Genomic DNA, 13,453 nt, shown 5'->3' with positions numbered 1-13,453 from the left:
TAACAGCTCTTAACATATCTGAAGACTGTTATCAGGTCTGCCCTCTGTCTTCTTTTCTCAAAACTAAACATGCCCAGTTTTTATAACCTTTTCTCATAGTTTTCTAAACCTTTTATCATTTTTGTTGCTCTCCTCTGGACTTTCTCCAGTTTCTCCACATCTTTCCTAAAGTGTGGTGCCCGGAATTGGACACAGTACTCCAGCTGAGGCCTCAGCAGTGCCAAGTAGAGTGAGACTGTTACCTCTCATCTCTAACATATGACACTCCTGTTAATACACCCCAGAACTACATCAGCCTTTTTTGCAACTGCATCACATCGTTGACTCATGTTTAATTTGTGATCCACTGGAACCCCCAGATCCTTTTCAGCAATACTACCACCTTGTCAGTTATTCCCTATTTTGTAGTTTCCATTTGATTTTTCTTTCCTAAGTGTAGTACTTTGCACTTATCTTTACTGAATTTCATTTTGTTGATTTCAGACCAATTCTCTAATTTGTCAAGGTCATTTTGAATTTTAATCCTGTCCTTGAAAGTGCTTGCAACCTCTCCCAACTAAGTGAAATATCCAAATTTTATAACCATACACCCCACTCTATCATCCAAGTTATTAAAGAAAATATTGATTATACTGGACTCAAGACTGACCTCATTAGATACACATTCCCAGTTTGGCAGCAAACTGTTAATAACTACCCTTTGAGTATTATCTTTCAACCAGTTGTGAACCTACCTTATAGTAATTTCATCTAGACCACATTTCCCTAGTGTGCTTATGAATTGAGAATGTCATGTGGGGCAGTATCAAAAGCCTTACTAAAATCAAGATATATCACTTCTACTGGTTCTCCCCTACCCACTTGGCCTATAACCCTGTCAAAGAAGGAAATTTGGTTGGTTTGGCATGATTTGTTCTTGACAAATCCCTGTTGGCTATTATCCTCTAGCTGCTTACAAATTGATTGTTTAATAATTTGTTCCAGTATCTTTCCAGGTATCAAAGTTAGGCTGACCAGTCTATAATTCCCTGGTTCCTCTTTTGTTCCCCTTTTTAAAGAAAGGTACTATGTTTGCCCTTCTCCAGTCCTCTGGGACCTCACCCATCCTCCATGAGTTCTCAAAGATAGTTGCTAATGGGTCCAAGATTGCTTCAGCTAATTCCTTAAGTACCCTAGGACAGTGGTTCTCAAACTAGGGCCGCCGCTTGTTCAGGGAAAGCCCCTGGCAGGCCAGGCTGGTTTATTTACCTGCCACGTCTGCAGGTTCGGCCAATCACTGCTCCTACTGACCGTGGTTCGCCGCTCCAGGCCAATTCCAGAACAACTGCCCTAGGATTAGTTTCATCAGGCCTTGCCAACTTGAATACATCTAACTTATCTAAATATTCTTGAACCTGTTCTTTTCCTATTTTGGCTTGCATTCCTTCCTTTGTGTTGTTAATATTAATTGTATTGAGTATCCTGGTCAGGTCACTATTAACCTTTTTAGTGAAGACTGAAGCAAACTAGGTATTAAACACCTCAGCCTTCTAGATGTCATCAGATATTAGCTCTCCTTCCCCACTAAGTAGAAGATCTATGTTTCCTTTGTCTTTCTCTTGTTCTTCATGTATTTATAGAATCTATTCTTATTGCTGTTTATGTCCCCTGCTAGGTGTAACTCATTTTGTGCCTTAACCTTTCTGACTTTGTCCCTACATTCATAGAGTCCTAAATTCTAAGGCCAGACAGAACTATTATGATCATCAAATATGACCTCTACAAAATGTGAATTGTCTTTTAACAAAATTATTTGCTCTTGTTTGTTTAAGGTGAATTTGGAGAGGTATGCAGTGGACGTCTGAAGACACCAGGAAAAAGGGAGATTCCTGTTGCCATTAAAACTTTGAAAGGTGGCTATGTGGACAGGCAGAGAAGAGATTTCCTGAGAGAGGCTAGTATCATGGGACAATTTGACCACCCAAATATTATTCGCCTCGAAGGAGTTGTTACAAAAAGTAAGTTATTAATCTATTTTATTTCTTCCCTGTTGGTATCAAAATTAAGGGCACCTTTCATGTTAAAAACAAATGGGATTGCCTTCTACAATAATGACCCAAACCACAGGTTTATGGAAGTTACTATAAACTTCCATAAGTATTTTGGGCAGTATTTTAGAATAGTGTAGGATATGTGTTTTTAATAAGGGATGCTACATCTCTGTAAAAATCCTCCTCATTCAAATAATACCTTCAGAGGTTAATATGAAATAGGATTGCAGTGTTATCTACTGGAAAATTGAATACAAGAGAGGAATCTAGAATCCCAAGTATTGTGAACATGAAGGCAAATTACCTTGCAGAGATAGGAAAGTGGTAGCTATATTCTTCTTTTCCCACAGCCACCCACTTTCTATCATTCTATAATGTTACACTGACTTTAATATCTGAATGAACTCATTTCCTATCTACAAGAAAGTAAAAGTTTAAACCCTTTGTTAAAAAATTGCCGTACACTTGCAAAGCCTTCAGGAAAACGTTATGAAGAAAAACAAATACACTTCATTCCCTATTTTTAATCTAGAATAACCTATGGAACTTCTTCATCTTTATTTCTAGTCTAGCTCACAAGAACAACAACAACAACAACAAAATAAAATAAAGAACAAAAAAACCTTACTGCTCCAGCAAAACCCTGATCATCTTAATCCATATTTTTAGTTAGGTTAAGAAACTGTCTAAAGAACTAAAATGCATAGTGACTATTTAAGTCTGAGATGAAAGTCCTATTAACATGAATGAAATTTATTTATAGCAAACTTTTTGTAACAACGAATTCCAAGCCTCAGGAGGCATGATATTCAATGAAATCCTTGCTATAACCAACTCATGATGTTTGCTGATTTGCAATGCTTCCTTCTGTTTATTTCTCTCTTAAAGTGGATTTAGACTTTATGAAAGGTAATGACTAACAGTATAAAGGAATGAAGTCCTTTTGTCTGCACAGCAGATTCAACATAGGCCACACAAACTTTTTTGTTATCACCCCTTCCAACACTAGACTTGGGAGACACTATGTACTAGAAGTAAGATGGCAGGTTAAGACACTGAACTGGAACTGCCACAGACTCCCTGTGTGACCTTGGGCAAGTCAACCTCTCTGGGCCTTGGCTCCAGATCTATACAATGTAGATAATAATGCTTTCATGTTTATGAGGTGCTCAGATACTACAGTAATGAGGACCATATGCTGTAAACTTCCATCTTCATGATTGTTCAATCATTGATCACTCTGCTGGCAAGGTTGCCAATTCGTGCCAGGTAAGATACCACTGAGGGGGAAAACCATGGTTGTATGAGATGTGGAAATCTGTAGGATCTTAATTGAAAGCAGCTGCTTGTTTCATGTACACTGGTGGACAGTCATCCGATAGCAATAATCACTTTCAATCTTTATCGACCTGGGCTGTTTATGAACTAGTGTCATAGAAATGACTTGACTCCATATCCCATTACTCATTAGCTGATTCAACAATGTAATTTGATATGTCTTATTTCTGAAAGAAGCTAGGGATTGTGATTCACAGTAGTTGTTTCCATTCAGTTACATGTTGCATACCTAATAGAATAGAATATACTTAGTGTTTAATCTTTGCCACACTTCTAAATTATCTTATTTATAATGTGTTGTCATCCATTCTAATGAGAAGTGGGCATGAGTTAAAACCAATGAAATCAGTGCAAGTGTTCGTTCCTAGCATGGACAGGCAAATCTGGGTCTTAAATCACCTTAAATCAATAAGATAATTCCTTGTGCTTTCCACGAAGGACTGCAGATACCTTACTATTGCTTTTAAAATATTTGCCTAAAGGTGATATAGGGAGTGTGTGTTCCTGTGGCTTATAGATATAGTTACACAAAAATGTATTGCTGTCAGATAATAATAAAAATCTAGCATTTGGATCTTTAAAAAAACAAATATGTAGGATGCAACAGAATTAATTCTAGCACTGTTTTATTGGTGGGGTTGGGACTATAGTGTCAACAAATTTCACTTTAAATGCTAGACTGTGCAATTTGCACACAGCATGAAGTAAGGAGCTATGCAGAGCTGACTTACTCTGAAAGAAGTGCCAGTAGGGGTTCCAGGTTTCCTGGTAAACAGGGGGAGCATGCACCCTGCTGCAGTCCTTCTGCTTCCCGGCATGCTGTGGTGGGGTAGCCATAGCTCCATCTTCTCCCCTCACTGCCTCCTTTGGGGCACCATGTGCCCGCAGGTGGGTAGCGTGCATGTAGTCGCTGTGCTTTCTTGAGAGCGCAGAGTCTGCAATTCTGCCAAACCAAGCCAAGAAGGAAGGGAGGTTTCTTACTCCCACTGTGAACCCCTGGAAAGGTCAGGCAGAATTTGTTCCTGGATGACTTGTTGGTTGATAAAATGATTACAAGGTGCTTTGTCTTAGGAGGTAGACTGATAACAGCAGAAACTGTTTATCTGATATATATATCTCCATTGCACTAAGCTGTAGAAATACATCTGATAGAATAAGTTTGATTAATAGAGTTGTACCACTATGCTTAGCACAGGGGTAGGCAACCTATGACATGCGTGCCAAAGGCGGCACACGAGCTGAGTTTCAGTGGCACTCACGCTGCCCAGGTCCTGGCCACTGGTCCGGGGGGCTTTGCATTTTAATTTAATGTTAAATGAAGCTTCTTAAACATTTTAAAAACCTTATTTACTTTACATACAATAGTTATTTAATATATTATGGACTTATAGAAAGAGACCTTCTAAAAACATTAAAATGTATTACTGACATGCAAAACCTTCAATTCGAGTGAATAAATGAAGACTCGGCATACCACTCCTAAAAGGTTGCCAACCCCTGGCTTAGCACATACTTTTCTCTCTAGTAGCCCTCAGCTATGTAGCTGTAGCCATTGCTGGTATATATTGCATCAGTTTGCAAAGCAGTACTCTCCTTAACTGAGTCATTGGCTATTGAACTACAAAAGAGAAAGTAATTGATTGCAATAAACAGAAGAGCGCAACCAAACAAGTAATTATTGACCGGGCAACAACAAATGCTTCCATGCATTACACAAATGATAGATCTTATCTTGCATTATCAAGTAAGCAGAAGTTAGCATTTAAGTAATAGTATTCCCCAAAGTTGCCCTGTGTGTGGTTTGTCAAAGAAAAGAATGCTATAACAGCCCTTTCGCAAATGAATAATTCTGCTTTTGAAGGATTTATTCAGCAGATTTGTAATTCCCTTTTCTCACTGTTGTCTTTCTTACACGTGCCAGTCATGCCCCCATCCCAACGGCAGGGAGATCTGGGTATAACTGCTGCACCAGCTCTTTGTCACCAGAGGATCCAGTTACAGTGTGATGGTCCTCCCATGGCCCATTTTGTTGGCTGTAGGAACACTTTCTGTCAGCATTGCAGACCAAAGCAGACATGCAACAGCACAAAATCTGGGTCCAGCAGTTCATTTACATTAAAGGGACAAACACAAAAAAGAGCATTTGCTTACACTGGATTTGTTTTAGAAACACTGTTGATTTATGTGGGTTGCAATAAAGAGGCCATTTGTTGTCTAGCAGATCCACTCAGATATGCTTGTCTAGAGCAGTGGAGAATATCCATGTTTTCCTTTCAGGTCAATCTGCTATAGTGATGGTGTTAGTCTGCCTTTGGGAGCCCTGTTCATGAGCCAGTTTTTGTTTTTCACTCTGAGCAGACTCAGCTGAGTTTGTGTTTCTGTAGCCACACTGACAGCCTTTCATAAATGGGTGTTGGAGGTGAGGAAGCTGCTTGCTTCATAGTACTCAGATGTTGCTGTGACTGAGGTCCCGGGGGGGGCCACACTGAGGTTGCTTAATTAGGGCAAACTGCAAAGAATGGGGAGACAATTCCCCCAAACTGGTGGTTCTTCCAATAATTATTTCCACCAAGCTAGCCAAAAACAACTTCTATAATACCTTACTGCCAAAACACAGTTCCCTTAAAAGCAACCCAGCCTTTGGACTCCTCCCAGACAGCCAAGTCAAATATGAAAGTTCTACTAATTCCAAAGGATCAGACACATTACTTCCCACATTAATGAATATTTCCCATCTTCACCCAAATACATGCTACAGACAATTCTTATTAACTAAACTAAAATTTATTAAAAAAGAAAAGAGAGAGTATTGGTTAAAAGATCATTATACATACAGACATGAATACAGTTCTGAGATCAGTTTCATAATAGAGATGATGAGCATTGGAGATGCAGAGAGTTCTGAAAATAGGTTCCGTCCAATATTTCATACCCAGGGTGATCCAGATGGGACTGGAGAGCTCAGTCTTAGGACTCAAACTTCACCTGAATAAGCCTCAAGCAGATCTGAGATAAAAAGGATCAGGATAGTTTCAGGCCTTCTCTTGACAGCAGGGAGTCCTCAAGTGAACAACAGGCTTTTGAAGTAACCTTCTGTTTCCGAAACATCATCAGTAATTAGCTACATGGATTAACATAAGGTAATTATCCATTAAGCAATTTATCACGAACTTTAAGGAGACATATAGACAGTGAAATTACTTCACCCAAGTTTCATCTAAATGTTAATATTTCTTTTTGATCCCTGAATTAACAGAATACAGCCCTAGACAGGAACCATTTGGTTACATTGTTAACCTCTAACAAGATATAGGTAAACATAGACTACTACAATCACTATCTTCTCCAATTCTTTAACACTACAAGTTTACATTTCGAAGCTCTAGCCTATCTAACATTTCTTTGCTAGCTACTTGTAAGGAATATCCTAATTACAATTTACATACTTTCCTAATATGTCTTTAAAGGTAGAATTTGGCTCATTTACCCTCCTAGTTGCTTAATCCTTTGTCATAGTTGCCAAAGCCAGTTGTCGAAGTTGAGGGCAACTGTACCTGTATTTCCCTCAGTGGTCCACTAGGGGCACCCACTCTCAAGCCTCCCCGTGTTGCCTTTTTTGGGTGAAGATTTGTGTCTTTCTCTCTTCTGACCAGGGATTCCCAGGCTGTGCAATTTCCTACCTTCACTGTGTTATTCCCAGTAGATATGTTGCCCAAGCACACCCAGTTGCTTTCTGTTCAGAGACAGTGAACAGTGTGACTGACCATGACTACTGATACCACACAGCTCTTTTTATGCAATCCTATTTCATTATTTGGGTAAAAGCACTACAGAAAAAACATATTAAAACAATAAAAGAACCCACATGCATACTAATATGCTTACCAGAGAATCCCCCAATCCTACCATGGGCTATGGCAGAAGCAGTCCTACAACACCGCATGCACAGGGCTTTCTTTGCAGTCACAAGTTTATCACAGCTTCAGCTCAGAACAGGCACTCAGGCTTACAGAGCCTCAGCAGGCCCAGTCCTTCTAACCCTAACCTAAAGATTGGGGGCCTCCTTGTACAGGCTTCCTGTCTCCTTGCTGGATCAGGAAGAAGGCCCTGAGCCAGTTTAAAACCAGGCTGTTTATCCAACAATCCTTTTGTTGCCTGTTGATCCTTGGAGAATCTAGTTTGAACAACTATATGTATATCTCTCCAGGGGAGTGGTTTCAAAGGGCTGATAACAGAGGAAGTACCTTAGCACCCCAGTCCTACTAGATGTACAGACAGTGCCACAATAACACATCCTTAATTGTATTTTTACTACAGTGGACCCATTTGTCCAGGATATTGTCAGTCTCTCATGCCAGGGTTTAAGCTCCATGGGAACAGGACCCATTTGACATCTAAATCGTATTATATTATATATTACATAAACCCAGGAAAATCCCCCTCCCATGCAAGCTCTGTGACCTAAACTATGAAGGTTAGTCACCTCCCGCCCTGGTGCTCTAACTATTCAAATTCATTTTATAGCTGTTGCCTCCTATTTGAAAACACAGCTTTTGCATATTTCAGAATTTGCAAATGTCACTCTGACAAGCTGAATCTTTTTGAAGACCTGATGCCCTTTATATAACATGATATGTAGAGTCACTTTCCAGAAAGGTTCAAAATTATCCATGCAGCAAGGGAGGATGGAAGAAGGTGACAGCCATATTCTTGGTTTTGTGTCAGCCCATGTTCCAGTAATGATAGGTGTAAGTTTGGTATGACACTGGAAGCTTGTTTATCATTTTCTGAGTGTTGTGCTCAAGTGACTTTCAAATTTTGAATGTGATTGTGAAATCCAAAAGGCAGCAATCTTGCAAATCAAATTCAAACCTTTAATCACAGAGCTCCCTGTCAAACTACTGTATATTGCAGAGGTGGGCAAACTTACTGACCCTCCAAGTCACATACGACAATCTTCAGAAGTTTGAGAGCCAGGGCACACCTCCATCTCCATAGGAGGCATCTGACAGGGATTGGGGGCTTCAGCCCCACTCCTGCTGAAGCCCCAAAACGTGGCAGCAGCTACTTGTGGGACAGAAGCCCCAAGAACCCCCTGCTCGCTGAGCAGAAGAAGCCCCTATCCTACCATCCTGCTGCAAGGTAGAGATCCAGACACCCCCACCCACCATCAACTGGTAAGTGAGAATGGAGGGGACGCATGGCGGGGGGCTCTGCGAGCCCTACTTCCATGGTAAAAGAGCTGCATGTGCCTCGCGAGTCACAGTTTGGCCACTCCTGGTATTTTGCCTTGTCTCTAAGAAGAGAGTCTGGAGGACAGCAGCACCTTGCATTGTTCATGATGAGGGCACGATCCTAATTCATTGTAGCAGCATGATCCTAATTCATTGCAATTTGCAGTGTGTAACTTTTCATTGCAGATCTCTTCTTCACTCATTACAAATGTCAGCAAGAGATATCAATGAATCTTCCTTACCCCCCCCCACCTTTCTTACCCCCTCAGGGAGGATGTTGTTTTAAGTCTTTGAGCCCTCTGGATAATGCATCAAATATTGCTCTTTTCTCCATCCTATTAACAGGTGGAGACTATTAAACTGAATTCAGAATTCACTTTGGAAGGTTACATATTTTACAGGACAATATATTTATTATATACTGTGCTATATGCTTGTCTATTATGCAAAAGGATGAGGTAACTTTGAGTTTGTGACACTTTAATGTCAACCACATATCATGAGATTTTACTTTCAGACAATCTAATTACACTGTATACAAAAAATGTTGAAAATTAAACGTTAAACAGTGACTTTCTGAACTTGGATGCAACATATTAGTTTACATAATGTCTTTAGCACTGTGTACCAAGAAACAATGTGAACTGTATTACTGTACGTAATTGTTTTCTAAAATATAAAATTTTGAAAGTCAACAGAAAACATCTGACTTAAATAAATGTCATGTTAACACTATCTTACAGTAACACTAACACAGCATATACTTCAAATGTACTGTATTTCCATAAGGGTTTATAACTGATTAATTGTATAGCTGCAGCCGTGTATGTTTGGTTATATATCAGCGCAGTCAGTTCCTTCTCCTTGGATCAGAGTATCTAAGTCAAAGGTCTATCAGTCTTTGAAATCTACAATATTAATAAATAATTTGGAAACCTAACAAAAGAAAAAAATAAAAGTGTATCTGCAACCATAACAAAACTTTTTACTTTATCCCCATAACTCAAGACACCAACGCTGCTAAGAAATACCTGTGAAGTGGAAGACCATGCTGAATTCTGACATGAAAATGAGCACCCACAAAAAAGTACTTTTAAAGCAATAATAAATAATGTAGTCACTTTAGCAATGAAGCAATTTTGCATGGAGAAGCAGTTTAGAATAGATTAGTAAAAAGGGAAACAAAAGCTATAGTAGTTGGTTAAAACCTACTATGGGTCGCTTTACAATCGTGATATCTGTCATTCTCAGCTACTTATTGTGGCATCATTGGTATTTCCCATTCTAAGTATAGCTAGTATGCTATGTAACAAATATTGTGGTGAAAGTAACTGGTGTGTTGTGGTAAATTTTGAGTTTTTAATGCCACGTACTGTAATAATGAATGTGTCTCATGAAGCATATTGGAACTGTATGCAAAACTTCATGGGACAAATTCATCCCTGGTGTCAATGGTATGACTCCTTTTGATGGAGCACCCACCTCACACTGGTTTGGAAGGGGTTAAGGTGGCCAGGCATGCCAATTAACTCCCGTAAGTGCACCTGGAGGAGGAGCCAGGGAGCTGGCCACTAACTAGGAGTAGGCTCAGCTGTGCCAGTACAGGCAGGGGCCCAGCATATAGCCAAGTAGCTGGCTACAGGTGGGGGCTGCTGGAAGGCAGGCTGCAGCCACTCCCTGAGTAAAGGATTTGGCAAACCTAGAGAAGGGAGAAGCCAGTAAAGTAGGAAAAAGCCCAGGGGAAACAGCAATGAGGACTAAGGAGATATAAGCCAAGGCCTATATCTTGTTATAGGGTCTCTGGGTTGGAACCCAGTGTAGTGGGCAGGCCTGGGTTAGAGTTTGGGTTCCCCTACCAGCAATTGGGTAATGGCACAGGATGTTGGAGATGCCACCCTGACACAGGGTCTGGAAGGCCTTTGAATTCCCTGGAAGGGGAGGACTTTAGTGACCTGGCTGGAAGGCCAAGCTACGAGAGGAAACTGCAAATCTGGGAGTGAGTGGGGTAGCAGAAGGAGGCAAGATGGGGGAAAACACCATGGGAGGGAGAGTGCAGGCTGGTGGAGCTAATTCCCAGGATGACCAGCAGAAGGTGCTGCGAGCAGTGAGTGAACCCCATGCCACTCCTGTACAGCCAATGGAGTTATACCTGCTTATACAAGGATTGAATTTGGCTCACTGTCTTTATTTTTCATTTAATATTGTTTAAAAAGTTAAATACCATTGCACATTACTGTAAGTTTAAATGGAGCCATGGTGAACTGCAAAAAAGATTATGAAAAATCAGCCATATATCTTCACTGGATGTGTTTTATTAAAATGGGATCCAAAATGAAGAAATTATCCAAAATTTGGAAATTAGAGCTATGCACCATGTCTGACAGAAGCAAGACAAAAGTAAGATATTTTATCCACAACGCTTTTTGTAAAATAGGTTACCCTTAATGGACTCATCCAGAGTACCTAATTAATGTAGATAATGCTGAGTTAGTATTAGACAAAAAGTAGGGCTTACAAAAGATATATACACTACCCTGCATATAATTTGTGGAAGGTTTGTTCTGCCAAGACCTACAATACCCCAGTAAATTGATTTTCCTAAATGACAAGTACTTGAAAGGAATTAGCTCTTAAACCCCTAGAAAATTATTCTTTTCATCTGACAGAACTTTTTGGCACGAACCAAAAGGCTTTTATGGTTTCCTGCAGTTCCACTTTTTGTGTTTTACTTCTCTGTACTATAACTAACAAGCAATACAATATAACTGTCAGCTTTGCTGTATGTTTCATAGGCTGATAAGCAATGAAGAAAAAGCACATTGTCAAGTGGTCAAACAGCTAACATCTTGTTAGTAGTAGCTTAATCTGACCATGATACTGTGTCCACCATGACTAAACCTTTATACATTTTTTTTCAAAAGCTGCTTCTGTAAAGAAAGTAGAAGGAAACTGGATTTCACACACTCTATAGGATCTTTTTTCAAAGCTGGCTGTATTTAATCACATAAGGCCTGTTTTCCAAAGGTATTAGGTGTCTAAAAATGCAGATAGATGCCTAGCCTCTGTTGAAAATCCCACTAGGCACCTATCTACATCTTTAGTCATCTAAATACTTTTTAAAATCAGTCCTTTTGTTATCCACAAGGTTTTTTGTTGTTGTTTTTTGTTTTGGGTTTTTTTAAGAAAAGGCTTGATATGACTATCAATTTGCATAATTAACATCATTACCAGCTGCAAGCAATTGCATTTCAGGATAGGTTTCATTCTCCTGAATATATTATGTAATTCCCTGTTTTAAAATCCCCATTAGGAGTGAGTGAGAAGATTGAACTTTAAATTGAACAAATTAGTTGTAATGGGTAGATGGAATATGGTGGGTTTTTTTCTGAATGCAGTCCAGAGAATTAATGAATAAAAGGGACACAGGTTCAGTTGCACTGATGAGGTTTATTTCTTATTTACATTGCTGATTTTGTGTTTGTATAATAGAACCGTTATAGTTTTGCCCTAGTCATGGTGAGACCTATTGAAAATTAGTGATTATTTTGCAAATTAGCAAATGAGTAAAAAATAAAACAATTTAAAAAATTCAGGGCACTGATTCATAAACTGTATTTTATTCATTTATTTTATTAAATATACATTAATTTGTTGTAACTTTCTTCATTGCCTCATAGTGCCCTAGTAAATTAACTGTAATCTAATTTGTAAAATGAATAGTCTTAAATCCAGTTGCATCTCTCTTGCTGATAAGTCTTTGATGAGAAGAGGAAACCATTGGATTTAATGGTAAAACTTCTTGGGTCTGAGGTTTCCCAAAATGATGATTAGGGAGATTCTACTGTGTTTTTAAGCTAGAGTCTAGGAGCGTTTGATCATATCTGAGGGATTATTTTGTATACTTTTAACCTAAGTTTAAAAAATACAGTAATTTTCGCTGTACATTCAGTAAAAGCTTTGTCCCTTTGTTTCATTTCACTATAAATGCTTAACTTTAGTCCAACTTTCAATAATAAGTCATTCTGTGATAGCTCTATGACAGTGGTGTTGTGGTGGCATCAAGGAGGTGTAACTTGACCAAGTGAAAGTGCTTTCTTGTCACCTATCAATGAAACCTGCAGCTCTTATGAATAGCTTTATTTATTATCAAAATAGACAAATTAATAGTGAGGGAATAACAAGCTAGACAAAGCTGGTCTTACAGTGTGCAAATGTCCTGTTTATTTCAGCTCCCTCTCTACAATACATACAGGGCTCTGTTGCATCTTTGCAGGGCTGTTCTATTTTGGTGGTAGATATGCAAGTGCACCACTTCAGCATCAGTGTCCAGAGGCACTTGTGCATTACTCAGGTAGAATGCTGCTATGGGCACTAGCAGCAGCCCATACTGGGAGGTGAGGCACAAGCTCCCCCTATCTGCCTTTAGACCACCTCAGTCAATGCACTGGGTGAGAAAGTGAGACTGCGGAAGCCGGACTTTCACCCTGCTCAGACAGAGTACTGCAAGTGGAACTATGACTTTCATGCATTTTTGCAGTGAAAGAGCCTGATTTTCCTCTCACACGGCTGTAAATGAGGAGTAACTCCACTGAAGTAAACAGAATCACCAGTGTGTCCTCTCTTACTGGTTTTAATCAGGCCCAAGCAGTGCAAGCTTTGGGAGTCTGGCTGACCCTTCTGTAGGTGCACAAGGGAAGAATGTACTTTCTATCCGCACTCCCTGCCAACCAGTTGCATAGGGGCAACTTGTATCTGGCCATCAGCGTATCAAGGATGGAGCCATAATATGATTTACTGAGTATAATATTGGGTATAGAAAGTAAAATTTGGTGTGTGATGGGTGAGGATATT

The 13,453-nt window shown here is 39.5% G+C and overlaps 1 protein-coding gene across 1 annotated transcript in view; it reads left to right on the top strand.

Moving 5' to 3' along the window:
* Positions 1-13,453, top strand: part of EPHA6 (EPH receptor A6) — a 621,363-nt gene that overhangs the window by 452,276 nt on the left and 155,634 nt on the right. The window contains exon 9 of the mRNA XM_077816508.1: positions 1,812-1,997. Coding sequence (XP_077672634.1) covers positions 1,812-1,997 — 186 coding nt within the window. The remainder of the gene's footprint in view (positions 1-1,811; positions 1,998-13,453) is intronic.

Source organism: Eretmochelys imbricata, chromosome 1 (genome assembly GCF_965152235.1).
Source record: "Eretmochelys imbricata isolate rEreImb1 chromosome 1, rEreImb1.hap1, whole genome shotgun sequence".
NCBI classification, from domain to species: domain Eukaryota; kingdom Metazoa; phylum Chordata; order Testudines; family Cheloniidae; genus Eretmochelys; species Eretmochelys imbricata.
This window is presented reverse-complemented; position numbering and strand designations above follow the sequence as displayed.